The following is a 26,388-nucleotide window of genomic DNA, read 5'->3' on the forward strand; positions in this document are numbered from 1 at the left end:
TCAGACGGTAAAGAATCTGTCTGCAATGCAGGAGACCCGGGTTCGATCCCTTGGTCGGGAAGATCCTCTGGAGAAGGGAATGGCAATCCACTCCAGTATTCTTGCCTGGAGAATCCCATGGACAGAGGAGCCTGGCGGGCCACAGTCCATGGGGTCGCAAAGAGTCGAACACGACTGAGCGACCAGCCATAGCCATTTAACTTGATGATACATACGGATCATAGAGCTGAATTTTTTAAAAAAACATTTGATTGTTTACTAAATATTCCCGGAAATACAAGAGCCAATGATGTACTAGCTTATTTTATCCCAACATCAAAGCAGGTTCCAGGTTTTTTAGACAGGTGTACAAATTGAGCTTCCCTGGGGGCTCAAATGGTAAAGAGTCTGCCTGCAGTGCAGTAGACATCGCCTTGCGTGCTCAGTCGCTTCAGTGGTGTCCAACTCTTTGCAACCCTATGGACTGTAGCCCACCAGGCTCCTCTGTCCATGAAATTTTCCGGGCAAGACTACTGGAGTGGATTGCCATTCCCCACTCCAGGGGATCTTCTGGACCTAGGGATTGAACTGGTGTGTCTTACGCCTCCTGCATTGGCACCCGGGTTCTCTACCACTAGCAACACCTGGGAAGCAGCAGACATTAAAGAAAGAATTATAGGAACATCAGAATACACAAAGGTAATGGATTAATTTGGAAGAGAAATGAGATAAAGTTAGACATAGCTTCAGAGGATATCTCAGGTAGAGAAATCAAACTGAGAAAAAAGTAAAGTAGGACACTGTAAAATAACTTATAAAAGTCACCTTGACCTTGCTGCGAGTGATATAGGCAAGTCACAATCATAATCCTTAACCCAAGTCCTTGCACCTCCCCTTCCTTGTCACCAGGGCCCATGGATGTTGAGTTTCTACTCTCTTCCTTGCAGCTTAGGGCCACCACAGGGGAAAATAAACCACGAAGGGCAGACTCTGTGCTGATGTATCAGATAGATGGCCTGGAACATTCTCTCTTCTTCCAGCTTACCAATGGGACAGTCTAGTCTTTGTAGCTCAGCTAGTTCAGAAAGCAATCTGATTTCCTTTCATGGGAGCACTGCCTCCTCAACCCACATTATAAGCACTATTAACAGGAAGAGAAAGAAATCTGAACCCCAGTATGGCAGAATCTGGGGCAGTATGGACCCATTCTTGCTATGGGGTCATCCTAGGCCTCTGCCTATAGGAAGGACCCTCCCGTCAAGTCTCAGAGAGCTTCTGCACCCCACCAGGGACAAGCTAGACCAGTGGTTCTCAGAGAACATCCTTAGACTGTGAGCAGGAGGACCAGTGGTTCTCAGAGTGTGTCCTTAGAGCAGCAGCAATACCTGAGGACTTACTAGAAATGGAGAGTCTCAGGCCTTGCTCCCAGATGTGATGAATCAGAAACTCTTGGGTGGAACAGCAATCAGAGAGCTGAATTTAAAAAGAAAGAAAGAAAAATAAAAACCAAGAAAAATAAACTTGTGGGTAAAACATTTTCCAGAGAGAACTATTTAAACAGATCCCAGGCAAATACTACCTCTACTTCATAGTGATTTAAAAAAAAAAAAAATTTGGCTGATTATCCCAAGAAAGCTTCATACACAAACCTATACAAAACCTTGAATATTTCTTAATACTGACACCAAAGAAATAACTTTCAGTAACAGAACATTTTAAGAGCTACTATTTGCTTAATTAAAAAGATTGTACAAAAGGCAAAAGTATATAGATGGACATCAATATGGATTCCAAACTCACCAGAAGAGACTGACTTGAAAATCTGGTCAACACAGGCTCCCCCAGTTCTAAGAGCTGTCCACTGACCACTCCTGAGATGCAGACAGCCGGTGCCTCAATGGAAAGACTTCTGCCTCTGCCTCTCCTTTTATGGGGGAAGAAGGTGGACAACCCAATCAGTGGACAACCCAATCAGTGGACAACCCAATCTAGAGGGCACGCCCTCTCAGATCCAAGTTTTGGAGACATTCCTGAATCTGCACCCACAAACACAAGAATTTGAGGCTATTGACACAGATACTATTGTAGATGAAAAAACTCAGAGTTCAGACAAATACTACTTCTTCTTGATCTTGTGTTGTTTTTTTTTTTTTTTTAAATCTGGCTAATTATCCCAAGAAAGCTTCATACACAAACCTATATAATACCTTGAATATTTCTCAATACTAACACCAAAGAAATAACTTTCAGTAAGGTAACTTTTCATTTTAAAAGCTACTGTTGGCTAAAACAAAGAGATTTTAGAAAAGGCAAATGTAGATGTATACTGCTTAGCCATCAGTATCAATTTCATGCTCACCAGTTAAGGCCAGCTTGGAAATCTGGTCTATGTAGATTCCCCCAATTTCAAGCGCTGTCCTCTGACCACTCTTGAGATGCAGTCAGCCTGTGGCTCACTGGAAAGTCCACTAACTTCTGTCTCTGATTTTCCTTTAATAGGGGAAGAGAGTGGACAATCCAATCAGGGGATAACCCAATCTCCAGAGAACACACTCTCTTTCAGATCCAAGGCATTGAAGAGATTCCTAAATCTATGCACACAAACACAAGAATTTGAGGTGACTGACACCATCAGATACTATTGTAGATGAAAAAAACTTAACACATTTTGTGCCTGGTTAGGTATTTGCAGACCTTACCAACATTGTAATGTTTTCTTTCCCTCAGCTGGGATACATTCTACAAAAATAAGAGTGAAAGTTTCTTTCTGCACTTCATAGTAGCTTTAGAAGGACCAGGATTCCAGGTCTGGTTTAGAACTCACAACCTGCCTCAGCAACAGTGTAGATCTTTGTTTCCCTAAGAGAACACTGTGCCTGGAATTTCTTTACTATACCTCGTAACAAACACCAATCTACCTAATGCATCAGAGTAGATGCAGAGAGTTATTTTGTGAATCCATCAGAGTATTTTAGAACATTACCTTACTGTGGGGGCTTACCAGGTGGCGCAGTAGTAAAGAATCCACCTGTCAGTGCAGGAGACACAAAACTTGAGGGTTCCATCCCTGGGTTGGGAAGATCCCCTGGAGAAAGAAATGGCAACCTAATCCAGTATTCTTGCTAGAAAATTCCATGGACAGAGGAGCCTGGCAGACTACAGTCCATGGGATCTGAAAGAGTTGAACATGACTGAGTGTGTGGTGCGTGCATGCGCGCGCACACACACACGCACATTCTGAACTTACTGACTGGATATGCAGGGAAAGGACAGAACCAGAGATAACTCTGGTTTCCAGCTCAAGTGGCTGATCAGATGAAGTGCCTTTTAAAGGAAAGAGGAAGTCAGGAGAGGTGGCAAGTACAATCTTAAGCAATGGGCGTGGGGGTGGGAGTTAGGGCCCAGCCCCTCCACAGAGTTGAGAATTTGGGGATAACTCCACAGTCGGCATCCATGGTTCCACAACTGCACATTCAAACAATCATTACTGAGTCCAAACTCGATTTGCTGGCCACGAAACAGGCCGGTTAATGGAGAAACTAGGTGCTGCAGCAAGGAGCACAACTTTATTTGGAAAACTGATGACCGAGAAGACAGAGGACTAATGTCTCAAAATAACCAACTTATCTGGGTCTGAATGCCAAGTTCTTTTATAGAACAGAGACAGGGGGAGGTGAGGAAGCAAAGTAAAATGGCCTTTAATCTTGCAAGTATCTTCTGGTATAGTCTTAGCGGGGAGATGTGTTAACTTCTTCCTTCCTGCCATCCACAGGGGGACAGGGTCCTGAACTAAGGTGCTTTGGGTGGATACTCAGGCAGAGGGGTGGAGGCAGGGTAAACAGTATCTTTTTAGTGAACGAAAAGGATACAGCTATAGAACCTTTGCTTCCCATTGGTTTTGTGTAGTGTCCTTTTAGTAAACAAAAGCAACCAGAAACAAAGTTAAGGGTTTAAGTAAAAGAAATAGATCCAACATGGAGTCCATTCTTCCCTGTAACACAAACACAGGTTGTGGAGTACTGTGGTATGAATTTATTTTTTTAAAATAGGCTTATAAGAGGACCCATACAGTTCAAACTTGCACTGTTCAACAGTCAACTGTAGAGACTACTTAAGATTCTATATCAGTTCTATTTTGGGTAGAGTGTTAGTGAAAGTTGCAGAAAACTGGTAGTAGGTATCTTGACTATAGCCAGAATATATGAGACTAGAACCAAATGGAAATGTAGGGTTTAAGATGTGATGCCACCAAAATAAAAGAGTGAAGAGAAAGAAGGAGAGTAGTATGCCTTTATGTTTAAGAGAAGAGAAAGGACTCAAGGGGTAAAGGAGTTTCACAGGGGAGTGAATTAAGAGCGGCAGATATTATTGAAATGGAAGCTGAGGACTGAGAAAACAGCATTTCCTCTGTCCTCGGAGTTTTCCAGGCAAGAATACTGGATCGGTTTGCCATTTCATCCCGCAGGGGATCGTCCTAACCCAGGGATTGAACCCCTGTCTCTTGTGTCTCCTGCATTGGCAAAAGGATTCTTTACCACTGTGCCCGCTGGGAAAGCCCTTTTGAGTTTATAGAACCACCAGAAGAACTGCACCCCAGCCCTGCAAGGTATTTTCCCCCAGAGGACACTGACTCTCAGGTCTCCAAAGCCCACTGCACTGTTGCATCAGGCCGGCTGCTTCAGGATGGCTGGGGAAAGCGTTTGCGTCTTGCTGCCACATTTCATTTCCTGTGCAGTGAGTTCCTTCATCAGAAGCAGCGTGTGGGGGACACCAGGACGATAGATAAGACATCTAGGAACATTGCCTGCGGGGAAGGGGAATCTGTGTCCAGGGTGAATGTCTGTCCCAAAAGAAGGAAGAACCAACCCCTTCAATAACCAGATTTGTCCAAATTACCCCTGACACTCAGGGCTGATCATCCCAGGGATTGGTCCGATCCCGAGGACCCTGCCTTGGCTCTCATTATGAATGAAAAATGCCCACCTCACCTTCCTTTGCTACTTTACTCAATGTAATTTGTTGAAAAATCTGTCTCTTCCCCACTAAATGAGCCTGTCAGCCTTACTGAAGTTCACCTGACCAGATGTTGGAGGAAGTTTGTGTTTCTTTGTTGTTGTTCTTTACCAGGGCTCTAGGCTTTATTTCAATGCTATTTACTCCAGTACCACACTGATTAATTACTTTGGTGTAACCCTTTCGGGTATTTTGGGATCAGGAGGTTTTATACCTTCAACTTTGATTTGCTCTTTCAGGATTCTTTTGGTTATGCAGGGTGCCTGAGCTTTCAAAACAAATGGTGGGATACATGTTTCTATTTCCACAAAAATGTTATCAAAAGTTCAATAAAGATTGCATTAAGTTTGTAGATGACTTAGTGTAGTATTGACATTCTCATGTATTAAGTCTTCCAATCAATAAAATGGTATGTCTTCCTATTTATATCTCCTTGAATTTATTTCAGCAATACTTTATAGTTTGGGGAATAAAATCTTTTGCCTCACTGCTTATGTTTATTCCTAATAATTTATTCCTTTTTGAATTATTTGTGCTTACGGTATATAAAAATAATAATTTTGTGTTTATTTTTTTAGGTATTTTTTTTAATTTTATGCTTTTGTTTTTGTTTGCTTTGCCATGCATGTGGGATCTTAGCTCCCAGACCAGGGACCAGAGTTCGAACCCAGGCCACCTGCTTTGGGAGCTCGGAGTCTTGGCCACTTGACCAGCAGGGAGGCCCCTTGTGTGATGATTTTTTATCCTGCAACTTTGCTGAGTTTATTTTTTGGGTCTAACTGTGTGCCTGTGTGTTGCCATGTGTTTGTGCTGTGTCTGAGTGTAATCTAAGCGTTTCTACATGTGACACCATTTCACTATCAACAGGGGTCATTTTCCTTCCTCCTTTGTAATGTAACTGTCTTTTCATAACTTTTTCTTGCTTCTTGGTTTAGCAGGGACTTCCTATGCTAAGTTTACTAGAAGTGGCAAAAGCAGGCATCCCTCCCTGGTTCTTAATCTTATAGAAAATATTTCCAGGCTTTCTTTATCAACTAAGATGACAGATGCAGGTTTTTGATGTATGGCCTCTATTCTGTTGAAATTTCCTTTTATTCTTCTGCTGGCTGAGTGTCTTTGTTATGAAGGAGTGTCATAATATTATTAGCTATTACAATGATTGGTTTTCATACACTGGACCATCCTTTTAGGCCCCAGGAATAAATCTCATTTGTCTGTAGTTCAGAACCCATTTAATGTGTTGCTACATTCAGTTTGCTAGTATGTGTTAAAGATTTTTCTACTAGTGCTCACAAGTATATGCATCTAATTGCGTTCTCTTTTTGTATTGTCTGTTTCCGGCTTTGGTAAAAGGGTAATACTGACCTCATGGAATGAGTTAGAGTTCTCTCCTCTTCAGTTTTTTTGGGAAGCATTTTAGAATCAGTATTGTTAAGTCATTTTTTATGTTTGGTAGAAATCAACAGTGAAACCATGTGGTACAGGCTGTGCTTTATAAGACTTTTTGGATTATTGATTCCATAGTCTTACAGGTTATAGGTCTATTCAGATTTTCTACTTCTTCTTGATTCAGTTTTGGGAGCAGCTTTTCCAGAAATTTGTCCATTTTGTCTGGGTTATCTAATCTGTTGACGTACAGCTGTACATAGTATTTTCTTCAAATCCTTTTTTCCCCTATAAATTCAGGAGTAATGCCCACAAATCCATTTCTTATTTTGAGTAACTGAATCTTCTCTCCTTTTTCACAGTCATTGTATTTGAAGTTTGTTATTTTTGTGGATCTTTGCAAAGAACAAACTGTTGATTTTCCTTCTTATTTTTCTCTCCTCTCTTTTATTCTGCTGTCCATACAATCTGTATCATTTCATGCTCTGTGATAGATGTGAATTTAGGTTTCACTGTATTTCCTAACACTTTGTGGTATAAAATTAGGTTGTTAATAAGATAGATTTCAAATTGTATTTGAGATCAAGGAAGTGGCTTTCCTAATTATATATGCCAAGATCAGTAATTGATGAATAAATTTACTTTCTTACTAAAGCATCAGTTGAAATTATTATGAAGAGTCCTAAGACGATTTCAGACCAGCTTGTTTCTAACCCTGCCATGTCCCAGCTTGTCTAACCCTGGTGACAAAACCACCATGAGCTCCGTGCAGGGAGGTCAACCATGGACACAGGAGGGCAGAGCCCTCAGTGTCGGGATGGGCTCGTCTCCCCCACACCTCCCTCTCTGTTTCCAAGCCCTGAAGCCTGAGAGTCACAGACTATGATGCAATCACAGAGGGAAGGGGAAAAACATGTTTATGGTCATTGCTTCTCACCAGGACTGAGGGAGGCAGGTGCAGAGCCCCAGGACAGGAGCCTCCCCAGAGCTCCTCCATGGGACTGACATGAAGCAGCAAAAAGAAGGGGAAGGCAGGCTGCTCGCGTCACGGGGACACCAAGCATGAGGTCTCAGCACTGTGACCCCCTTATACACACCTGCCCTATGATTCTACCTGTGCCCTGGTCTGGCACACCAGCCTGGCACACACCCTGCAGTTCTCACAGGCTGAGAGACAGAGCAGCAGTGGCCTGTGCTGTGCTGGCGTGAGGAGAAGTTTTCCCTTCTGAGAGCAGAGCCTACAGACCTGCTCCCGAGCCAGCTTCTTCCCAGCTCAGTTTAGACATGGGGTTTTGTCTCCCTGTTGTGCAGACCCTGCCATGTCCTTTCTGATTTGTCTTTTCCTCCTCCTGCATTTCTTATACACCGTATGTGAGCTGTATTATGGACATTGTTTGCGATTCCAGAAGCCAAGAGTCTGTAGAGATGGGGACCTAGTGATGGGGTGGATTTTTTCCTCTTTATGAGTTGTACCAGGATTCAGACACATTTCGGATCTCTTTTGTGGGCAGCCAAAAACAAGAGGCGAACAACAGGTAAGTAAGTTCTTGTTTACACGTGCACATGGGTGTGTGTGTGTGTCCATTTAATCCCACAGAGAAGATGCTAAGGTGTGCACAGAAATTGCAGAATTGTAGGCTGACATACCCTTACTGGTGCTTTCCCCATGCCACTGGTGGTAAAGAATCCACCTGCCAAAGCAGGCGATCCAAGAGACGAGTGTTTGATCCCTGGGTTGGGAAGATCCTTTGGAATGGGAAATGGCAATCCACTCCAGTATTCTTGTCTGGAGAATTCCATGGACAGAGGAGCCTGGTGGCTACAGTCTATGGAGATGCAGAGTCAGATATGACTGAGCAACTAGGATCAGATTCTCATTGTGATCTTCTTTACCTCTTTTTTACCTTAATTTTTTTCTCCCCACTCCCTTCAAGACAGAGGAGAGAGTTAGACAACTTCTGTGTCAGCTCCATGAGCCTATTCTCGATGATCATTCCGCAGAGGTCTCAAAACTAGTGAACCTGCTGGGACTCCAGCCCCTGCTGTTGTCAGATCCTCCGACTGAGGCACACCATCCCTCGAGTCACTGATCCCCTGGTCTGAGGTCACACTTAGGAGAAAGTGGCACAGTCTGGCTGCTCACTTCTGACAGGGACATTGCTGAAGTGTGCACCCCTGGAGACCCTAAGTTCCTTAAATCCACAACCCTTAAACATTATGACCCACTGGACATCAGTCATCATTTAACCTTACAATGAATGAGATATTCAGCCCATTATTCTGAAGGCCAAACAAGAAAAGGGGATAACATTTCAGACCAGGTTAATGCCCTTCACTTTTTATCCATTGCATTAATTTCTCCAGGAAAAAAATGAAAACACTGCCTTAAAATCTGGACTTAATCCAACTGTGAAGCAAGCATGTCTCTGGTTTCATTCCAGTAATGATGCCTAACAAGGGATTTCCTTCAAACCGCCTGTGTGCTGTTCATGCTTTGTTTGTTGAAGGAATTGCTAGTGCCTCTGAAACATTTAACAACATGTCTAGGCTTCCCTCATAGCTCAGTTGGTAAAGAATCTGCATGCAATGCAGGAGACCCCAGTTCAATTCCTGGGTTGGGAAGATCCCCTGGAGAAGGGATTAGCTACCCACTCCAGTATTCTTGGGCTTTCCTTGTGGCTCAACTGGCAAAGAATCCACCCGCAATGCGGGAGACCTGGGTTTGATACCTACGTTGGGAAGATTCCCCTGGAGAAGGGAAAGGCTACCCACTCCAGTATTCTGGCCTGGAGAATTCCAGGGTCTCAAAGAGTCTGCGTGACTTTCATTTTCACTTTGCATGCCCTTGGAAGAGTAAAGGGATGTGTAGGAACTCCACACTTTGTTTTCGTGAGTTGTTTCCATCAGTACTAACTCCTTCTGGAATTTTAAATCTATAGTCATTTTGGCAGGTGCTCTTGCGCTGGAGGGCTATGACCTCTGGGGTTAGAATTTCAGTCTTTCCAGAGTTTTATCTGTGTGAGGACGTTTGTGTGTCCAATCTTTGTCCGTTCCAGCTGTCTCATTTCATGCTTTGTTTCCTCTTGGTTTCCTTCCATAACTTTAAAAGTAACCTATGGAATATTTTATGGAAATTATTTCAGGCACAAACAGTGTCTAGTTTGGTGAAAGCTATGGATCACTTGCCTTCTACCAGAGTTAGGGTGTCAGAAAGTGACTATCAGGGGATGAAGTAGACCCTCTGATCTCAGGCCCCGTGAGGGGAAAGAGGGAACCTGTTTTCTCCTTGAGGCCAGTGTTGAGGGTAAGGCGGTGGGAGTGTTATTAACATCAAAGGCTGGAGGTCAAACTTTGTTCCCTTCCTCCTGTACTGGACGCCAGAGAAATTTCTGGCCATCTCCATTTGGGACAGAAGAGCTGAAGGCATATGTGATTGTCAAAGTTATTCCTAAAAGTCTCTGGGTTAGTCCATGATTGTATATGGTCAAGTTCATTCTGTAAACAGACTTTCATACCTAACAGTGTATCATGGATGTAATTTAAGTAAATGTATATCTACATGATTATTATTGAATGTCTACAGAAGTCATGTCATATAGATATGGCAACACTTTAGTCATTGTGTTATATGACAATAGACATGTGATAACTAATCCTTCTTAACAAGCTTGGGCATTTCTCTTATTGAGGTAATTGTAAAACTGCTGGGTCAAAACACAGGCACATTCATACAGCTCTTGGTGTGTGTGGTGTGTGGTCAAGGACCTGCCGGGAAACTAGCACTTTACAAGCCAGCCAGCAGAGGGCAGGGTCATCCTTTTTCTGTGTTATGGGTGATTAGTAGCTCAGTCCTGTCCCACTCTTTGTGACCCCTTGGACTGTAGCCCGCCAGGCTCCTCTGTACATGGGATTCTCCAGGCAAGAATACTGAAGTGAGTTGCAATGCCCTCCTCCAGGAGGTCTTCCCAACCCAGGGATGGAACTCTTTTCCCACATTTTTACCAACTGAATATTCTATTTTGAACTTGGCTTCCTCAGTGACTCAGTGGTAAAGAGTCAGCCTGTAATGCAGGAGACTTGGAGACGTGGGTTCATTCCTGAGTCAAGAATACCCCTTGGAGAAGGAAATGGCATCCCACTCCAGTATTCTCACCTGGAGATTTCCATGGCCAGAGGAACCTGGCAGGGTCCAGTCCATGGGGTTGCAAAGAGTCAGACAACTGAGCGTGTGTTCTGCATCACATGAGAGGCACAAAGATAAAGCCATTTTAAAATTATTTTAAGGCCATTATTTTAACGTGCACATCTTTACTAATTAGAGTCACAGTATTGTTACCTATTGTTTTAGGACATTCTACCTATTTGTAAAGGTGTTTGTATGATCATAGCCTTTATCTTTAATGATACTTCTACAGAGTATTATTCTGTTACTAATTTATTTATTTATTTTTATGAAAACTATTTTTGTGCTATGCTGGATCTTCATCGCAGTATGTGGGCTTTCTTAGCTCCTAGACCAGGGATTGAACCCATGTTCCCTGAATTGGAAAGTGAATAATTCCATGATTTGAATAACAATTACCTGAGTCCACTGTGGGATGTTTGACCATCATTTATCCTCAGTCTGTTTTGCCATTTAATCCTGTGTTGATGTGGAGAATTCAAAAAGTATGAATTCCTCAGACTTTGCAGTTAACTTTTTTTTATTTTTCCACTTTTGCTTTACTTTTCATCTAACTCCAGAATTTATCAGTATCCATCTATACTAAATTTAAAAAAATAAATGCAATGCTTCATGGAGATATAATTCACACAAAAAATTCAGCCTTATATAGTGTACAGTTCAGTGATTTTAGCACACTCACAGAGCTGTGCAACCCTCACTCCTATCTAATTTTAGAATATTTGTGTCACCCGAAAATGCAATTTCATGGTCATCATTAATTTCTTTCCATTTTCATCTGCTGTCAACACACATTGATAATCTACTGTCTCTTTAGATTTTCCAATTCTGGAAGTTTCATATAAACAGGATTATGTAAAACGTGACCTTTTGTGAGTGGCTTCTTTCACTTAGTTTCTTTATTGTTATCTGTCTGGGTGATCTATTCACTGTTGAAAGTGGGATTGAATTGTTGTCTATTTCATTCCCTTATGATCTGCTAGTATTTGCTTAATACTTAATGCTTCCATGAAGTAGGATGTTAAGTAGTGAGTTTTTCATACATGTGCTTTATCAAGTTGAGGGAATCCCCTCTATTCCCAGTTTGCTGAGGTTTTGTTAGGAATGGATGTTAGGTTATTCGCTCTACATTGTTTGCAGTTACATGACTCTCTAAAATTGAAGTACAGTGATTTACAATATTGTGTTATTTTCAGGTGTTGCACTGTGGATAGTGTGGGCATTTTAACAATATTAACTCTTCCGGTCAAGAGTATGGGAAATCTTTCCATTTCTTTACATCATCTTTGGTTTCCACAACCAGTGTTTTATAGTTTTCAGCATTCAGGTCTTTCATCTCTTTTCTTAAGTTTATTCCAACTATTTTTGTGTGTGTGTGATTTTATTTACATTTATTTTAATTTTTTAAAATTTATTTCTAATTGAAGAATAATTGCTTTACAATATTGTGTTGGTTTCTGCCAGACATCAACACGAGTCAGCCATAGGTACACATGTCCCCTCCCTCTTGAACCTCCCTCCAACCTCCCATCCCATCTTAACACCCCTCTAGGCGATGCACCCCACTCCAGTACTCTTGCCTGGAAAATCCCATGGATGGAGGAGCCTGATAGGCTGCAGTCTATGGGGTCGCTAAGAGTGGGACATGACTGAGTGACTTCCCTTTCACTTTTCACTTTCATGCATTGGAGAAGGAAATGGCAACCCACTCCAGTGTTCTTGCCTGGAGAATCCCAGGGATGGGGGACCCTGGTGGGCTGCTGTCTATGGGGTTGCACAGAGTCGGACACGACTGAAGCGACTTAGCAGCAGCAGCAGCAGCAGGTTGTCACAGAGCACTGGTTTGAGCTCCCTGAGTGATAGAGCAAATTCCCACTGGCTATCTATGTATATGTTTCCCTGCTACTCTCTTTGTTCGTTCCACTCACTCCTTCCCCTGCTGTGTCCGCAAGTCTCTTCATGTCTGCATCTCCATTGCTGCCCTGCAAATGAATTCATCAGCACCATCTTTCTAGATTCCATGTAAATGCGATGTATTTTTTTTTACTTTGTCTTTCTGATACTTCATTATTAGCATAAACAAATGCAACAGATTTGTGCATATTAATATTGTATCTTGCACTCTTGCTGAATTCATTGATTAGTTCTAAGGATTTATGCGTGGAGGATTTATGGCTCTGCATAGTGTATCATGTCATCTCCAAATAGACAGTTTTACCTCTTCCCTTACAATTTGGATACATTTTAGTTCTCCAAAGGATAAACGGATAAGCAATGAAGCAAGATTCAGTCATTAAAAGAAAAGAATTATTGGTATACATACAAGCTTTAAAAACATTATGCTAAGTGAAAGAAACCAGACACAAAAGGGGAAATATTATACAATTTCTTCCATAAAAAATGTCAGGAACAGGCAGATCTATAGACAGAATGTAGATTAATGACTGGCAGGGATCGTGTTTAGGGAGAAAAGGGGAGTGACTGTTTAACTCCCACGGGTTTTTTGCGATGATGAAAATATTCTGGCATTAGAGAGTGCTGATGATTGCACAACATTCCATATGTCCTAAAACCCACTAAATTGTCCCCTTTGAAATGGTGAGTCGTATGTTACATGAATTGTACCTCAAAAATGAAAGCGTTCACTATATCCCACAACAAAGTGACAAACACTCCTGTGGTTCAAGGATTAAAAGCCTAAATCAACAATTCCATTAATGCTTTATGAGTTATAGATTTTAATTTTCTCCTATAGTGAGCATGTTTCACCTATTGTCATCAGACAGTCATCAGTTCACTCAGTTCAGTCACTCAGTTGTGTCCGACTCTGCAACTCCACGGACTGCAGCACACTAGGCTTCCCCATCCTTCACTATTTCCTGGAGCTTGTTGAAACTCATGTCCATCAGGTTGGTGACGCCATGCAAGCATCTCATCCTCTGTCATCCCCTTCTCCTCCTGCCTTCAATCTTTTCCAGCATCGGGGTCTTTTCCAATGAGTCAGTTCTTCACATCAGGTGGCCAAAGAATTGGAGTTTCATTTTCAGCATCAGTCCTTCCAATGAATATTCAGGACTGATTTCCTTCAGGATTCAGTGGTTTGATCTCCTTGCAGTCCAAGGGACTCTCAAAGTCTTCTCCAGCACCACAGTTCAAAAGCATCAAAGATGACAAACACTACTTTCAGAAATGGACTGCATTTTGAATGGCAACTTGACCAATTAGCTTAGAATTCAGCCTCTTGTCTAGCCAGGTCCCATGTGTTGTGTGTGTCAGTCGCTCAGTCGTGTCCCACTCTTGCAACCCCATGGACTGTAGCCCACCAGGCTCTTCTGTCCATGGGATTCTCCAGACAAGAATACTGAAGTGGGTTGCCATTCCCTTCTCCAAGGGATCTTCCCTACCCAGGGATCGAACCCTGGTCTCCTGCATTGTATACAGATTCTTTACTGTCTGAGCCACCATGGAATCCAGTCAGACAGTCATATTCTTGATCAAAAACATCCAACTGCAGGATGAGAAAAAAAAAAAAAAATTCCATGTTGTACCTTTTTGAGAATACAGGTATTTCCTTCCAGAAGCCACAAGCAAACTTTATGGGTCAGGTTTACCAAAACTTATAACAAAGGCAAGGCTTTGAACAGTGTCTGGACTGTATTCAATTCCTTCTCTCCTTGTTTTCAGGATGAAAGGAGAAGTTCATGTCACTAGAGTCCAAGAGATGATAAACACCCAAACAAAACTCAGCTTCTACCAACAAGAAAGCTTGAGTTTAGGGAAGTGGAGAAGTGCTTGCTTTGTAAGTATAGCCCTTCCATCTCTAATTTGAATACACTTTACATTTCCCAATCTTTCTCCTCCTCTAGCTTCACCCATTCCTGTATAAAATTCAATTTAGAAACAGTGTTGGGGAGCACACGTCCTTGGAAGAGAAAAGAAGTCATGTGGTGCAGTATGATATCCTGAATGCTGTGAGTTTTCCAGGTGGTCTTGGGCTCCTGATTAAAGTGGGAGAGTTTGGCTCCAATAGTCTACATGGTCAAGGCTTGGTGATCAAGGAAAAGATGATAGAATGGCCTATTGGATTTAAAGAGGTATGAGATCTTTTCAAGATGAGATGTACACATTGTAAAACTATCAGAGAGTCCTCATATGAGATTATGTGTGCACCCATTAAGTCAGCACTAAACTCATCCTTTGATTGCAAAACTTGATTTTACACTACGTAGCCTACAGGTGTTCTGAGCCAATGTCCAGCAGGAGCAGATTTGTATAGGTGATTATTATTTCTTCTTCCAGTTTTATTGAGATAGAAATGGCATACAGCACCATATTTTAAGGGGTACAGCATAATGACTTGTTATAGACATCATGAAATAGTTACCTCCATAAGGTTAGTGAACATCCATTATCTAATGTAGATACATAATCAAAGAAAAAAATTTTTTTCCTTGTGATGAGAACATTTAGGATTTACTCTTTTAACAACTTTCATGTATAACAGCGTTAATTTTTTTGTTGTTGTACAGTACATCCCTAGGACTTAGTTTTCTTATAACTGGAAGTTTGTATCTTTTAACAGTCTTCATCCAATTGCACCCCTCAACCTGCTGCTGGTAACCACAAATCTGAACTCTCTTATGAGTTTGTTTTTGAATATTTGACTTACCATGTTACTTTCCCTTTTTTAGTTCTTGTTACATAACATCATGATTCTATACATTTGAAAATGGTCACCACTATAGTTTGGATATATCACCATACAAAGATATTACAGAGCTGTTGACTATATTCCTCAGACTGTACATCTCATACCCAGGACATTTATTTTGCAACTGGAACTTTGTACATTCTAATCTTCCCCACCTGTTTCTGTTTTCCCCCCAGCTTCTTCCCCTCTGGCAACCACCTTTTTGTTTCCTGTATCTGTGAGTCTGGTTTTTTTGTTTTGATGGGTCATTTATCCGTTAAACATACATGTGAAATCATTCAGTTGTTGTCTTTATCTGAGTCATTACATTTAACATAATACCTCCTAGGTCCCCATGCTGCCACAAATGATAAGATTTCATTCTTTATTATGACAGAATAATATTCCAGTGTGTGTGTAGCCAGAGCTACAGCTTAGGATTCAGAAAAATTCTACAAGGCAGGCCAATGTGCTGCTTTACTTGTGCTTTTTGTCTGAGAGACACATTTCCAACCACACAGGTATAAAAATGTAATGATAACTTCACCACTTTCCCCTTTCTCCTTAAAAAGGAGACCGAGGGCATAGGCAGAGTCATTGTGCACCAGCTTCTCAATTCATGCCTTTATTCATTATTGGATCTACACATTTTATTGTGGTAAATATATATAAAATTTACCATTTTAATCAGTCTTATGTGTAGAAGTCAGTGCTATAAGTACATTTCAATGGTTGTGCAATCATTTCCACTATCCATGTACAGAAATTTATCATTATTAAATTCTATAGACATTAAAAAGTAACTCCCCTATACTCTTTCCTGGAAGTCCCTTGTGAGCATTCTTCCACCTCCTTTGTCTATGAACTTGTTTATTCCTCAGCACCTCGTGTGAGTAGAACCATACAGTGCTTGTTCTCTGGGGTCTGACTTATTTCACTTCCCATAACACTTTCAAGATTAATCCACTTTGCAGCATGTTAAGACAATTTCATTATTTTTCAAGGTTGAATAGTGCTCATTGCATATAGATAGTACCTTTTATCACTTCATTTGTCTTTAGTGGACATTTGTGCTGCTTCCCTCCTTTAGGTTATCATAACATTGATAAGAGTAATGTACAAATATCTACTTAAGGCACTGCCTTCATATCTTTTGGGTATATATCAATATTTAGAAGGGGGATATCTTTTTCTTATAGTGATGTTATGTGTAATTTTTTGAGACACTGACATACTGCTTTTCACTTCAGCTATACCATTTTATACTCCTTCCAGTAATGTATGAAGATTCCAATTATTTAACATCCTTAGTGACAGTTGTTATTTTAACTATATTTTGTAAAATAGCTATCCTAGGGGTATAAAGTGGTTATCTCATGATTTAGTTTGCATTTTGTAACACATATTGGTTTTGAGCATATTTTCTTGTATTTAATACCCATTTGTATATCTTCTTTGGAGACATGTCTACACACGTCCTTTGTTCATAGTTTAATTGGGTTGTATTTTTGTTGTGTGGGTTTGTAGGAGTACTGGATTGATTCCAGATATTAATGCCCTATCAAATGAAGAAGTACAAATATTTTCTCCCTTTTGTTCCACTGTGCCTTCACTTTCTTGACACTTACCTTGATACACGAAAGACTTTAATTTGGATAAAGCCAAACTTACCATTTTTAAATTTATGACTTTACTCATGTACCGGGGAGAGTAAAGAGTTAGGAAGAATCAGTGCCTTTGTTAACTGAACCACAAATGAGCACATCCATTTCCACCACGTCATTAGATTCATTAATACATGTTTTGTTTCCTGAAAGTATTGTCCCTTGGTATAAACAGTCTTAACTTGGTTTGTTTGAAGGTAACATCAGAGGGGATGAATACACACCTCACAGAAATGGTGACAATGTTCAAATGTGATAAAAATGAATCGTGAAAATGAAATGCTGTCTTTCTCCCCAGGTGCACAGCATTGTGTCCAGCGCCCAGACCAAGAGTACCCCAACAGGAAGAGAAATCGCTGCCTCCCCAAAGTCCTGACCTTTGTGGCCTTAGAGGGTTCTCTGGGGATGTCACTGGCCTGCACAGCTCCGTGCTTGTGTCCTCATGGCTGTGGTTTTGTGGGTCTTTGTGAAGCACCGACACACCCCCATAGTCAAGGTCAATAACCGGGCTCTCAGCCATGTCCTGCTCATCTCCTTCCTCCTATGCTTCCTCTGCTCCTTACTCTTCATCAATCATCCCCACACAGCCACCTGCATCCTCCAACAGATCACATTGGAAGCTGTGTTCACTGTGGCTGTGGCCACTGTTTTAGCCAAAACCCTGGCTGTGATCCTGGCATTCAAGGCCAGGAAACCAGGAAGAACAATGAGGCGATTGCTCTTAACAGGACCTGCTATGTCTTTCCCATGTACTCCATGATCCAGGTGATCATCTGTGGAGTCTGGCTGGGAGCCTATCCCCTTTTCCTTGAGATGGACACTCACTCTGAGCCCAAGGAGCTCCTCATCGTGTGCAACAAGGGCTCGGTCACTGCCTTCTACTGTGTCCTGGACTACCTGGGCTCCTTAGCCCTGGGGACCTTCTCCTTGGCTTTCCTGGCCAGGAAGCTGCCTGACACCTTCAGTGAAGCCAATTTCCTGACCTTCAGCATGCTGGTGCTCCTCAGTGTCTGGGTCACCTTTCTCCCTATCTGCCACAGCACCAAGGGCAAGGTTATGGTGGCCGTGGAGATCATCTCCATCTTGGCCTCTAGTGCTGGGCTCCTAGGCTGTATCTTTGCCCCAAAGTGCTATACCCTCCTGAGACTTGAGAACTCTCTGAAAGGTTTAAAGTATCAAACAGATTCTAAGAGAAATCTGCATTCAGGTTTTATCTCATAGTAAGTTGCTATTACACTTGGCTTTTGAATAGTATACCAGATAGATACTATTCATTCCAATAATAGAGAGCAGCAAGCTGCCATTAGCAGTATACCAGATAGGTATTTCGTATTCATTCCAATAATAGCATCAGAATTGCTTTACAGCTATTTTGCAGAGGATCTGTTTTCTCTTTTTAAAAGTCTCAGTCATTTAGAGTTATGGATAGATGTTCTATCTCAGATTAACGGCTCCTCAAAGCTCCTGCTACTGAATCTAGCTGGTTCCTCCATCATTAAGTATTCAGTAAGTACATCCTTATTGTTTCTTCCATTCCTGTATCCAGAAAGTTCATTTTCTCTGTAAAAACATTTTGGGCCACCCTTTACTGTATTATGTCTGACAAGAGGAAAGATTCCTATTAGGAGAAAATACTGAAGGTATACATGCTTTTCACACATTAGTGCAATTCATTCAGAGATTTTTATTGAAAATAAAATTTTAACTGAAAAATAATTTTTTTCTGAATGCAGAAAGTAGCCAGTGAAAAATACTGGTAGCTATGGTGAATTCATGTTGATGTTTGACAGAAAACAACAAAATCCTGTAAAGCAATTATCCTTCAATTAAAAAATTAAATTTTTTAAATTACTGGTAGTATATTTTCTTCACTCAAATCATAATTTTGCAATTTACTTAAAATAGAAACTTAATCTTAACTTCTGAGTTTCCAAATAAATATGGGCTTTTTCTGGAGTCTCTACATTTTCAGTTTGTCCAGTTTTTTCCTCCAATAATGAACTTCTGAGAAATATTTTGGTATGTTACTTTTTCCCACATCCTCTCTCATTTTATCCCCCCATAAAAGTTATTTCTCTTTGAATAAATTCCTTTCCTTGTGAATCTGAGAATCAGCATCTCTAATTTCTAAAAATTATACTATGTTTCTATCTATATCATACTGAGTTATTTGTCTTAAAGAAAATGAGCTCATTAAAATGTTTTAACCATGGATAAAGATGGTATTCTCTATTTAATGAGGAATTTTATTTCCTCTCAATGCTTTAGTTTTTCTTTTTCTCTGTTGTTCAGTTGCTATGTCTGACTTTTTGGGATCCCATGGACTGCAGCATATTAGGCTTCCCTGTCCGTCACCATCTTCTGGAGTTTGTTCAAATTCATGGGTCCATTGAGTCATGATGCCATCCAACCATTTCATCCTCTGCACCTCCCTTCTCTTTTTGCCTTTGATTTTTCCTAGCATCAGGGTCTTCTCCAGTGAGTCTGCTCTTTGCATCAGGTGACCAAAGTATCGGAGCTTCAGCATCAATCCTTCCAATGAATATTCAGGATTGATTTCCTTTAGGATTCACTGGTTGGATCTCCTTGCTGTCCAAGGGACTCCCGAGAGTCTTCTCCAGCACCACGATTCAAAAGCATCAATTCTTTGGCACTCAGACTTCTTTCTGGTCCAACTCTCACATCCTTACATGACTACTGGAAAAACGATAGCTTTGACTATATGGACCTTTTTTTCTTTCAGAGCCACGTCTCTTTTTAATATGCTGTCTATGTTTGTCATAGCTTTTCTTCCAAGAGGCAAGTATCTTTTAATTTCATGGCTGCAGTCACCATCCACGGTGGTTTTGGAGCCCAATAAGATCTGCCACTGCTTCCACTTTTTCCCCTCTATTTGCCATGAAGTGATGAGACTGGAGGTCATGATCTTAGTTTTTTTAATGCTGAGTTTTAAACTCATCTCTTTCACCCTCATCAAAAGGCTCTTCAGTTCCTCTTCAGTTTCTGATCAACCACCTTAGAAATGCATGTACTTTATTTACATTACATTAAAATACATAAAGAAAGAAATGACAGAATTACCAAAATGAATTTGTTAATCCACAACCATGGTAGAGAACTTTAATTCACATCTATTGGTAATTATGTTTAAGAGAGAGGGGGAAAAGCTTCAGGTACATACTATTAATATATCTGAAAACATGTTTAGCTTGAGTTAATGAGAATACACTCTATATCTGAAAATTAGAGAATACACAGGTGGCTCACTGGTGAAGAATCCACTTGGCAAGACAGAAGACTCCACTTTGATCCCTGGATAGGGAACATCCCTTGGAGAAGGGAAGAACAACCCACTCCAGGATTCTTACCTGGGAAATCCCATGGACAAAGGAGCCTGGAGGGCTACAGTCCATGGGGTCGCAAAAAGAGTCAGTCACAACTGAGCACACACACACACACACACACACACACACAGTTTTCAAATAATCTTGGAGCATTTATAAAATGACCAACTAATAATATTATTCAGCAGGACATTAACAGAACACCACCTCAAAAACAAACAAAAAAGAATCACTTGAGTCTCAACCACATAGGTTACTTATAAATCATGTAAGAAGTTTAGGAATAAGCAGCCTGTAGGTGATAGAGCCAATCAGAGCCTCTTAGGGAGCCCACTCATTGTGATTTTTGCCATACTGTGGTCATTGTCATCATGATCAAAATATAGTTCTTCCAACTCTACAGCTTGACTCCACAAGAATGAATGGGTAAGATGAACAGGATATGGGTGAGGCAGACAAGCCAGACAATGATGTGTCCCCCTCACTCCCCTCTGTGACTTCCACCTACTTCTCATGGACAGCAGAGCAGAACACCTCCCTGGGCTTTGGGGATGCCCTGTGGATTGACTATTTTCAATACTATTCATCAACAACTTGAAAAAAAGTTTAAAGAAAAAAATCTGCTTCTTCTTTTAAGAAAATATAGGGGGAAATGGACATTGGGAAAGAGGCTAAAAATAACTGCCATACTAGGATGGAAAGACAAAAAAGAATCAGCATAATAAAATCCACTTAATAAAAATGCCATTAAATTAGGAAAAAGTATATAGTAATTTAGCTATTTAGCAATTGCTAAAAGGTGTTTAGCAATTATCCTAGCTTTTCCTAGGATAAACTAAATCACTCAGGCAATAGTCAGAAATATCTTTATGAATATGCAGTATATTAATAGTTTCAGAGTCAATGATGATAAATGTATTACATACAAAACTACAGAACATAACTTAAGGTTTATTTTAGGGCACAGCTGCAGACACAAATGTTGTTACTTAATCAAAAAGACTGAAAATTAAAGAACTAGTTGCCCCATCCTAAGGATGAGACACTGAAAGGTAATCCCACACTTTTAACATTTACCCTTTTCCATTCCCATTTTAAAGTATTCCATGGCCACTCAGAGAAGAGCTAAGGCAATCTCATGCTGAATACCTTCTTGGGCTCCCTTCCCGAAGCCCCTCCTGGGTGACTTCACACAATTCAACAAAGACAGAAGTCATCGAAAGACTTTCCAAAATTAATCCACTCACAGGTTTTTGCATCCAGGAATTTCATACTTTTCCTAAGGTAAGAGCTATCATTAAAGGCATTCCCTCCTTCTTTATACTCACAAGTTTAAGGAATGTGGGAAACTGGCTTTCCAATACTGATGCCATTCAATGGTTTGTTCTCTCCAGAATCGATCCTCATGTCTCTTAAAAACTGAAAGAACCCTGAAGGCTTTCCCATCGTACTTAGTACTTGAAATTTCATCTTCTGTTAACAAAAACGCTTGTGCTACAGGGTTTTCCACATTCCTTACATGAGTGTTCCTCTGTAGTGATTCCTCTCACATGTTCTAAGGGACATTTTAAGGGACAAGTGTCCCTCAAGGCTTTTACATTCTGATGATGTTCATCAGATTTTCCCTGCCACATGACTCCCTAGATATCATGACTGTATTCCTCAGATTTATCCCCAATACATAACCTTTTATGTACGTTAGGGTGAGTTTGAGCTGAAAGTTTATCATGAAGCTTGGACTTATGAGGTTTCTTTCATGAGTGAATTTACACAGGAGTTACCGAATATTACTTCATATTGAATTGACTGAAAGAAAGAGGGTCTCCTGAAGGCCCTCTTTCAGTGACTTCTCAGATGGTTCCCAACAATCTTTGTTTCCTGATATTCATATTGAACATGGTCTCTTCCCACAATGTATCAGGAGTGATCTGTGTGACCCTTAAAGTACTGAAGAAGTGACGATATGTCCTTCTGGGACAAGGTCATAAAAGACACTGTAGCTTCTGCATTAGCTCTTCTTTAAATCCAATGCTTTGGGACAACCCTGCTTCTACATCATAAAGATATTTAACCCTGTAGAGAATCCAACACAGTGAGTAAATGAAGGTTCCCTGCCAATAACCAGTGACTAACTTGCCAGGTGTGCCAGTGAGCCATTTTGAAAGTGGACTCTTTGGCAATAAAGTGGAGGATGGCAGCTCCTGCTGACATCTTGATTGCAACCTCATGAGATCCTGACCAGAACTACACTGATAAGCTGGTTCTGAATTCCTGATCTATAGATAACATATGTTTGCTGTTTAAAGCCACTATGTTTCAAGGGGAAATTTGTTATGCAGCAGCAGCTGACTCATACATCTAGACTGTGAGTTGTCACAAGTTGTCTGAGATAAGAAATCAGTTACTGCATTCATATCCACCTGTTATGTATTCTCTTGTGCACAGAAAGGTAAGAATTAGTGGTAAAAGATTTTCCACAATGATTACATTCATAGGGTTTTTCTCCAGTGTGAGTTCTCACATGTTTCTTAACAGCTGAGAGATTATTAAATGCTTTCCCGCAGTTACTGCATTCATAGGGTTTCTCACCAGTATGAATCCTCTTGTGAACAGTAAGAGAAAAGCTACTGCTGAAGGACTTTCCACACTGATTACACTCATAGGGTTTTTCTCCAGTATGAGTCCTCATATGCTGTGTCAGATATGAGCTCTTCCTAAAGGTTTTCCCACAGTCATTGCATTCATAAGGCTTCTCTCCTGTATGAATACTATTGTGCCCAGTAAGGGAGGACCTCGTGCTGAAGGCCTTGCCACACTGATTACATTCATGGTGATTCTCCCTCGTATGAATTCTCTTGTGGCTTTTGAGGTTACAACTAGTGCGGAAAACATGAAAACACTGGTTACATTCATAGGGTTTTTCTCCAGTGTGAATTCTCACATGCAGTCTAAGAGAGGAAGGATCATTGAAGGCTTTCCCACAGTCATTACATTCATAGGGTTTCTCCCCATTATGTATTCTCTTATGAATAGTAAGGTAAGATCTACTGCTGAAGGATTTTCCACACTGATTACAGTCATAGGGCTTTTCTCCAGTATGAATTCTTTTGTGCTGAGTAAGGTTAGATTTTGTGCTGAAGACTTTAAAACACTGATTACATTCATTGAGTTTCACTCCCAGATGACTTCTCTCCTGTTAAGAGATGAACGAAATCTATATAACATTTTTTAATATTCAATGCTGTTATACAAATTTTCTCTCCCAGGAATTCTGTTACATTATTATCATTGATGTTGCAGCTATCTATTTTAAATGCTTGTTAAATGGCTTCTACCCGGTCTGAGCTTTTACAAGTTAAGAAAGGATAGACAGATGCATTGCCACAAGTCCTTATCATATTCACAGAGCATTTTCTGATAAGTTTAAGACTACTCTATATTTTGACAGTCACATTTAAGGAAGTATTTACTTGTGGGAACTCTCAGCAAAGAAACAAGTCTGGAGCTAATTTATAATTTTCTCCAAATTTACAACTGATTTACAGTATCTCTCCTGAGACACCATTATCTCACATGTTAATGACATTTCCCGATAATGACTCCCCTGATTATTTGTTGCTTTTCTAACTTATGAAATTTTCCTACTGAGAAAAACCAGCAATTACCACATTGGTCTTACCGCTCTAACATCATTAGAATGTTCTTTTCTAAAAATAGGCTTCTTTGGAGTTAACCATTTTGCTTTAAGTACCGTCTCCAAATCTAAAACAAATTGAAAAGAAATTTAAGTTAATGGTGAAAAGAAATATGAGTAAAGACAAACTGAGGGATTAGGGTTTTTGAGGAGGTTTTCAAGGAAAGGCATATGAGTATACAAATTACAGGTACTAAAAAAGGACTCTAAAAGGATTAGGATTGATCAGAGATTTACACTATAGGAGGAATTATCAGGAAGGTAAAGTTCCAGGAAGGAATCAGAAAAAGGGCTCATATGAGACTTATTTAAAAAGGAAAAGGGACATTTTTCTCCCCCTCTGAGTCCAAAGTAAAGTAGCAGACATTGAACAGAGGGTTAAAGAGCAAAGAAAGAAGGTCCATGAGGAAGCTCATACCAAATCTCTGTGGCCATCTCTGTCAGAAAAGAGCACATTTTAGGTATTTCCTAATGTAACACTCACATGCCCTGAATCACTGACTAGAGCTACGCCTCAAAGACTATTCCTCATATCCTCCTAGAGCTCACCTGGACGGGTGCCTGGGAGAATTCCTCCTTCCTCTGTCACCACCTTGTCTTCTTGCTCCAACTGGGAGATCAGACTGGGTTTATCAACATGATATCCTATTCATGGAGAAAAGACATGTGCCATTGGGGGGCTGTGCAAGTGCCAAGCAACTCTATGAAACCGAAGCCAAGAATTCTGAAGATAGGGAAATGTGGCTTTTGGAACAACGGAATAATTATATCTAAATTCTAATGACTATAGTAACTCTCAGGAAACAAAAGTACAAACAATCTCGTTCAATATCCAGGGTGACAGAGCACACACAGTCCCAAAGTCCATACCCAAGTTTAAATACACAATACAAATGCTATAAAGCTTTTAACTATAGAAAATATAAAGTCAGGGGAAGGAATATTCAGCTCATAGGGAAGGCACTAAAGAACTCTACGAGCATGGGGGCCATATCTGTCTCCTTCATCATCATACTCCTACACTCCAGAAACAGAGAAAAGCTTGAAGTCTTGTGAGAAAAAACAACAATGAACATCATAGAATATGGAACTTCAGAAGTCCCTCCCTCTACAGAAACAGTGAATAAACTGGAAAAACTATCAGAACAACTTTATCAGAACCCTGAAAACTTACCAAAACTCTATGGCAACCAGGAAAATGCTTAATCAAGGGCAAAAAATAGCTGACATTTTTAAGTGACCCTTGACTCATCCTCTGTTCCGTGCTTTGGCTATGACATTGAAGACAATTCCTAGTACTAGGGAGAGCAGGATAGACCCTATTCTCAACACACTGTGGTGGTTTGTTTTGACCTTTCTGGTGGCTCCCTGAAGGACTGGCCCAAAGGGCTTGCCTTTACTTATCTAACCCCAAACTCTCCAAAGATTGAGCTGGTTACACAGTGAGCTTGTGCTGAAGGCATTAAAAAGGCAATATATTAGCCACTACTTCCTGAGGCAAATGGAAACAGCAGAGGAAAACAAAAGGCAAACCAAGAAACCTAAAATAAAAGTATAACCTAAAATGTTTTGGGGAATTTTTATAAAGCTTTTTGAAAAGCTCCCTCATATTCCTTTGAATCTGGAAAGCCACATGCATACCAGTCTTGGGCACATGCTCAGAAAAGACATGAGAGGGCATTAAGTCCTCACCTATGACAGACCTTCAGGCTCAGCACAAGGAGGAAGTGAAAACTAAGGCAAAGTTGTAAACTGCCTGAGTTTGAAGATATGCCCCTGTATAGAGACACTAGGAGCTTTTTTCTTTTTTGTTCCAACTGTTTAAGGAAATCTCTGGTAAATCATTAGTTAACCATTAAGCTGGGGCTTCACTGGTGGCCAAAGAAAGGCAATGCCAAAGAATGCTCAAACTACCACACAATTGCACTCATCTCACACGCTAGTAAAGTAATGCTTAAAATTCTCCAAGCCAGGCTTTAGCAACACATGAACTGTGAACTTCCAGATGTTCAAGCTGGTTTTAGAAAAGGCAGAGGAACCAGAGATCAAATTTCCAACATCTGCTGGATCATCAAAAAAACAAGAGAGTTCCAGAAAAACATCTATTTCTGCTTTATTGACTATGCCAAAACCTTTGACTGTGTGGATCACAATAAACTATGGAAAATTCTGAAAGAGATGGGAATACCAGACCACCTGACCTGCCTCTTGAGAAACCTATATGCAGGTCAGGAAGCAACAGTTAGAACTGGACATGGAACAACAGACTGGTTCCAAATAGGAAAAGGAGTACGTCAAGGCTGTATATTGTCACCCTGCTTATTTAACTTATATGCAGAGTACATCATGAGAAACGCTGGACTGGAAGAAGCACACACTGGAATCCAGACTGCCAGGAGAAACATCAATAACCTCAGATATGCAGATGACAGATG

General features: G+C 40.6%; 3 protein-coding genes across 3 annotated transcripts in view; 1 reads left to right on the top strand and 2 right to left on the bottom strand.

Annotated features, from left to right (window-relative positions):
• Positions 1-6,598, bottom strand: part of LOC104979946 (RNA-binding protein with serine-rich domain 1-like) — a 9,203-nt gene extending 2,605 nt beyond the window's left edge. Inside the window, exon 1 of the mRNA XM_010828492.1 lies at positions 6,523-6,598. Coding sequence (XP_010826794.1) covers positions 6,523-6,598 — 76 coding nt within the window. The remainder of the gene's footprint in view (positions 1-6,522) is intronic.
• An 8,488-nt stretch (positions 6,599-15,086) lies between these two features.
• On the top strand, positions 15,087-19,348 carry LOC104979782 (vomeronasal type-2 receptor 116-like). The gene is given in 3 exon segments (XM_010828305.1): positions 15,087-17,334; positions 17,336-17,643; positions 17,646-19,348. Coding segments are annotated over 3 exon segments (957 nt in total). The 5' UTR covers positions 15,087-17,176; the 3' UTR covers positions 18,137-19,348.
• Positions 19,349-19,851: 503 nt separating this feature from the next.
• Positions 19,852-26,388, bottom strand: part of ZNF557 (zinc finger protein 557) — a 20,839-nt gene continuing 14,302 nt past the window's right edge. Inside the window, exons 6-8 of the mRNA XM_010828306.1 lie at positions 24,503-24,598; positions 23,939-24,021; positions 19,852-23,452 (exon numbers count right to left, since the gene is read on the bottom strand). Of these exons, the coding sequence (XP_010826608.1) occupies positions 22,670-23,452; positions 23,939-24,021; positions 24,503-24,598 (962 nt within the window). The 3' untranslated portion in view covers positions 19,852-22,669. The remainder of the gene's footprint in view (positions 23,453-23,938; positions 24,022-24,502; positions 24,599-26,388) is intronic.

Source organism: Bison bison, unplaced genomic scaffold (assembly GCF_000754665.1).
Source record: "Bison bison bison isolate TAMUID 2011002044 unplaced genomic scaffold, Bison_UMD1.0 scf7180017864492, whole genome shotgun sequence".
NCBI lineage: Eukaryota > Metazoa > Chordata > Mammalia > Artiodactyla > Bovidae > Bison > Bison bison.